The 6,124-nt window shown below is 43.8% G+C and overlaps 1 protein-coding gene across 1 annotated transcript in view; it reads right to left on the minus strand.

The window, feature by feature from the left end:
- Positions 1-4,912: 4,912 nt before the first annotated feature.
- The window catches only part of PPP1R14D (protein phosphatase 1, regulatory (inhibitor) subunit 14D), a 6,693-nt gene continuing 5,481 nt past the window's right edge, over positions 4,913-6,124 (minus strand). The window contains exon 4 of the mRNA XM_010132518.1: positions 4,913-4,981. Coding sequence (XP_010130820.1) covers positions 4,913-4,981 — 69 coding nt within the window. The remainder of the gene's footprint in view (positions 4,982-6,124) is intronic.

Raw genomic sequence — 6,124 nt, forward strand, 5'->3', positions numbered from 1 at the left:
GGCTGAGGGAAATAAATGAAGGATCATGAAGTCATTAAAAACATTTCTGTCATGTGGCTGGAAAAGGTGCAGGGGCTGCTCTGCCTTGATGGGCAGCGTTGCTCACAAAATGAAGGATGCTTTGTAAAGGTAATCCGCTACTGATGCACAGTGTTGTGATCTGATGTGCCAAGGTTCCATGAGGTCTGTAAGATGAGCATGTTAGTCTGAAAGGGTTGTGCATTAGCCTGAAAGCGGGGTTTGGCTCCGTTTATTAAATAATAAATGGGACCAAATGGTGCCCTGGTACGATAAAGATGTTACTTTATCTGGCTATGCGAGAAGCTCAGTTTAACAGGCTTATATCCCTCCATGGAGACAGTTCAGGTGCAAGTGACGCTTGTCAGTGACCAAAGCACCCAGAATTGCTTCAAATACTTGTTTAAGCTTGCCCTAAATTGGATCTAATGTCTCATTAGGATGAACTCTTCCCAGGACTACAGTGTGACTTCCAGGACAGCTCTCTAAGGCTGACAAATCCCAGTGGCAAAAAGAAATCAAGGATTTGCATTTGACAGGAAGTTTCCAATGAATCTCGCCTGTCTGCTTTGACACTGCCACTCCCAGCTTTCTGCCCTGCCTTTGTGCTTAAGGTCACTGCCTCTGTAGGTGAATTGAACAAACAATGTTTGCCTGAACCTCGGCAAATACTACTGGTGAAGATGGTTTTGTGCTAATGTGCTTGACTGGATCAGGCCCTTCAACAGAAACCCGTATCAGTCAGTGCAGAATAGTAATACTGTGGGTTAACACACTAAAAATTGCAAGTGTATCTGGCAGTGCCATCCAAGCCCTTTGTTATGAAAAGGTGGCAAAACCTGACTCTTGGGGATGATGTTCTTTCTCTCTCGCTTCATCAGGGCCTGTCTCTTGGGTACAGGTAGATAGGAAAACTACTTGAGTTGTTCTGATGCGAGAGCTCACCATGAGCCCCATGTTAGACAAAACTTAAATAGGGAGTTACTGCCCTGAGGAGCTTGTGATCTTAAAAATGAAAACAAAATGCTCTTTGCATTTGTGTTATTGCAGGAATGACACTTTTTCATTGCTATTTGACCTAGATAATTAGTCTGGTAGCAACACAGCCCACTTCTGCCTTAGGTTAAATCCTTTGCGTTTGGCGCATGCAGGAGAAGATGCAAATACCTGTTCTTGTATGTCTTCTATGACTGATCCACTCCTTTGGGCTTCAGCCTGCGTCACATCCAAGCAGTTAGTGGACATTTTAATTCTTGCTTTACAGCTGCTGCTTTTTTTTTTAATATTAGCATGAGCTGGTGTGTTACTTGGAACATTTTGAATACTTTGTCATCCACAACTAAACTTGGAGCTCCTACAGTTAGGCAGCCTGTGTCTCCTAAGACCTGTCCTGTTTGTATCAGTAGTAAAGGAGCTGGTTACAGCTGGAAGCAGGATTAGTTTCTGGCATTCCAAGGATTCCAGAACTGCACCAAACTCAATACCTGATCTTAGTCCTACATAGAAGAGTCTCCTCAATCATACACACACATGCTGATGCTTTCCCTGCACCAGTAATGGACATTTCTGTGGCTGCTGAGCCTTTGGCATCTAATTGGACATTTTAGTGGCAGCCAAATCACTTTCCCCTGAAAAGCCTTCCCACTGCAGCTGTTGCCTCACTGACCTCCATGTATGAGAGGTAGAAAGAGTATCTAGATCAGCTGTCTGCTGAAAGCAGTTTTGGCTGAATCTATCGTCATGAAAGAGGAATGCTGTTGTGACCTTTAAGTGGGCAGTGCGCTTCCTGTTCACCTGTGTTGCTTACTGCCTGTTCTTATATCTGAAAGGGTGCTGGTGAACTAAATAAAGGCACTCATAAACAAGGGGTTCCTGACACACCAAACTGACTTCAGTCATAGCCATTCAAGGACTGAAGAGAACCTGGTATCTTCAAGAAGATTAATCAGCTTCTTTGCTTCTGTCTTTGGAGCATGCCATGAGGGCCAAAGAAGATTTTCTTTCCCCTCTCAAAATGTTTTGTGTGTGAATTATCAAATGTCAGCTCCACCCCATTGTTCAAAATAATGGTAACACAAGATTGAACTCATTAGCTTACAAAGAGAGGTCTCAATTTAGTTAAACTGCCTTAACTTGCATTTGTGTGCTTCATGAGCGTGCATATTGTCTCAAGAACTGTAACATGTCTAAATGTAGCAGCCAGACTATTTTTAAAGGCAATGTAAATGTTGATCATAACTAAGGGAAGACTGCATTAAAGATTATCTTACACACCTTGATAAACCTTCAGTTGGAAAACCACGTGAACTTTCCTATGTTTTGAGTTATCTTGGTATAATCAAAAGGGCAAAGATCTTTTGAAGAATCATTCTTACACAGTGGCTGCATACCTAACATGCTAGTGGTGGTGCTGAGAAACAGCAAAGTTAACTGGAAGTTGTTTGTAAAAAAAAATTTGAAACTTGAGTTTAGTCTACCTTAGACTAAGACTATCCTAGGCTGAGAATGGCCCAAAATAAAAGCAAGTATGATTTACTGCTTTTAAGAACTAAACAAAAAGAAGTTGTTCTGCTTGCCTTATGTTGCTTTTTTTTAGTGGCAGTGAGCTGAGAAATCACCTAGCGCTGCCCACATGTTGTTTTGTTCCCCATGATCGCACTGTGCTAAATGAAGCGCTCCTGTGTGGTAGTGCTGTCCATGATAAGCACAACGACAACTTCTGGCAAGCAGAGTTTCAAGAACCGGCTTTTTCCTAACATTCTAACAATGGCTGCCTTAAAGCATAGACAAAAATTCTCTTTGCATCACTCCATATTGAGGGAACACAGAACAGTGCCCAGGGTGAAGCAAATGGCTCTCTCAGACCTGAGATGCCTCTCCTCTGGCCTTTGCGCTGTTGATGCTCACGGAATGAAACAAAGCCTCCTGGTAGGTTACATAATTAATCTGGACTCCTGTACACTACTGTGCTGTAGCTAATTTCAGCTCTGGTTCCGGACACTCGGCTCATGGCCTGTCCACCTAGATCTTCCACTTGAACTTCCGTTTGAACCTAGTCTGTTTTTAAGAGTGCTCAGAGCTCTTTGTCAGCAGATCCGTATGCTGTTCCCCTTTCTCAAGGGGTGTAATGCAGGAGTCTTGGCAGCTGTTGGTCCATGAACAATGCCAGATCTACAACCGGTGTAGCTCTGGATGCAATTTTGCTGTTATTATTTTACTTGGAAAGCTGAGATTTCAGGAGGGCGATCATGTCCTCTTAGCCCCTTACTAAGCCCAAAAATGTCATGTCTGGACCTGATAAAGACCATTTCTCCAACCTGCCAGGTGAGGCTTGGAGCCCTTTTGAGCAGCCTTAGGACAAGGCAAGATCTGCATGGCTTGGTAACTTTCAGGAGGCTGTCACATACAAGAACAGCATGCGAAGGGAAGCAACATCATAGTTGTTTCTGCAGCTTGGATATTTTCCTCTAGATATTCACAGCCCACAGCTTGTTCACTGACCCTTCTGCTGGAAAATATAAGGGAAGCAGAAGGTTACAGTCATCACCTGTTACTGATAAAGATGAAAAGACTAATGTATTTAAGATGTTACTAGTCCAGCCCCAGAGTTCTTGTCTTTGTTAGCAAACCTCCATCTCCCTTTTGTTCCAGAATTGGCTCCTTCTGTCCCTGTCTGACAAAACATGTAGTCAAAAGCTAGCCTCGAACATAGTGGTACCTAGGAACCCCTCTGGATGTGACTGAGCAACTCCTCCCTTGTGTTTGAGGGGCAGATGTGAGAGCACGGGAACAGGACTTAATGAGAGTCTGCTCTGCCTATGCAATCAGCCGCCATCTGCCATCTTACTTCCTAGCCACACGTGTCAAGTTTCTGACTTGCTGAGAGGCTGGATGTAGTTTCCTCTGTGTTTTTCCATCCACACAGTAACTGCAGCCAGAAGAGTTTATGCAGCAAGACAAGGCGTCCTACTTCACTTCTCATTTGTGAGACCTGCCTGTCTGCAAAAGACTTGCTCCGAGATACTCCCTGCAGGTCAATTTGGAGCAGGTATTTTTTACTCCAGTTTTTCTTTAGCGTCTAAAAAGAGAGCAAAGGCATGTAGTGCACAGCTGATTTTTTCTGTTTTAATATACAAAAAAAAAGCATTTTTCCAACATTTTAAATGATGAGAAATACCACTCCCAGACCTTGCTCCTTTAGAAGATGCTTCTAAATCATTAAGTCATAAATTCCACAAAAAGGAAAACCAATCTCTGTTCTATTAGCCTTTGCAGCTGTTTCACTAACTTCCCCTTAAGTAGACCAGGTGCACTCAAATATTTTCCTTCGATCCTACTCTCGATTTTCTGTCCAACTTTCATGAATAAGAGAGGCTTAAAAAGACTTAAAGTACATGCAGTGCTGTAGGGTCAGGTATGGCAGTAACAGGCAGCATATCACAGCTGCGTCCCAGTCAGACTGAGGACTGAAACAGGGCACAGCTTAACAGTAACTGATTTTCTAGGCTGATGAAAAAGTGATAACCAATGACTTGTTTTTCTTGCAGTGGACGCTAAAAAGAAGTCTTGATGAGCTCCTGAGAATTGTATGCAATGCTCGTAAGCCAGCATGAAAGATCCTAGAAGAAACTAAAGGAAGGATGTCTTGTCCTGTTCCACAAGTTAACATGCCCTTTGAGATTCAGGAAAATGTATAGTCCAGCTTCCTGCTGTGCGCGTAGCTCTGGAAGGCGTGGAGACTTCAAACCGCTGGTACGAAGTTCACAAACCGGGTGATGTTTCTCAGTAACAGTAAGTCCTAAACGTATTCTGAGGTGATGTTGCTGATCCTGGTTTTTGTGGGGAAGATACATGTTGCCTTGTGACCAAACCTGGGTGTTCCATGTGGGCAAGGTCACTTCTTCTGGGGATTGGTGACTCTCCGGAGACCTTTCAATCGACTAAGCAATTCTGTAATGAAGTCCTACAATGAGAATTGGTTGAAGAAGGATATCATGTTAATTTGAGTGCTCACGAGCCCAGAGAGTACTAAGGAGCGCATTATTCCCGTATTCACCTTCTTGTTGAACTGAAACCAGAATTTTGAGCAAACCTATTTCTTAGCTTAGGAAAAGAGACCTTTTAATGGATGAAAAAGGTCTAAAAGCCCCTCTGCTTTCCTTCCCGTGACTCCCTCTGGAGCAGCCATCTTTACTTTCTCCCTAGGAGTCAGCCTGCCCCTCTTCGTCCTAGATACCTGCTTTCACCACGTTGAGATGACCTCAGAATGCTGTTGTCCTCTGTATGTTCCACTGCTTCCTGTTGCCACCGTAACCTCCTGCCCACTTCTGCTGCCCTCCCAAACTAGGGCATAAAAAGTTGTTCCTCTTGTCAAACCTGTAAAGCTCCATGTTGTGGATTGCAAACCATCTCAGACCTGTGCCAATTCTACAAGGAAGTGGCTGGCAGAGAAGAGGTGGAGCAAAACGCACATAGAACTGATGATAACCTGGAGCAAGGGTTGAGGACAGGCAGAGCAGATAAACGAGCAGTTAATGTCAAGATAAACCCTGACTGCTTTGCTGACACAGCCAAGGACTATGAACTAAACTGGACCATCTGGATATTCTAAGCAGAAGCCAATGGGACTAGTGCAAACTTTACCATTTGCATTACAAGTAACATCACAATAAAGGAGTGTTCAACCTTTCCTCACCCAAAGAGATAGCTACATGTTGGTGTAATTAGGCAAGGTCACTGGAAGTGTTGCAGCTTGTGACCATTTGTGCTGTGCGGAACCCAGCTTCCTCACTTGAGTGGTCAGAGGTCGCCTGCCACAGCACGCTCTGGATATAAATGCCTAGGATCACACGTACCTTTTCAGTCAGTCCCTTCAGAGGATACTAGTTTGTTTCTTCAGTCTGCTTTCTCCAAATAGGGGAAGTTCAAGGGGACTGGATTGAAGATCACCAGGGTGAAAGTAAGTATTTTTGCCATTGGGCAGCAGTATCTGTAATTAGTGAGTACCATGCTGCCCCCATTGCTCATGAGTCAGTAGAGCAAACTTCTCACTTGTGTCTCTGGGAATGTGACGTTCTTGACTAAGATCAGGGATTCAGACACTCTG

The sequence above is a fragment of the Buceros rhinoceros genome, unplaced genomic scaffold, assembly GCF_000710305.1.
Source record: "Buceros rhinoceros silvestris isolate BGI_N320 unplaced genomic scaffold, ASM71030v1 scaffold18483, whole genome shotgun sequence".
Lineage (NCBI taxonomy): Eukaryota > Metazoa > Chordata > Aves > Bucerotiformes > Bucerotidae > Buceros > Buceros rhinoceros.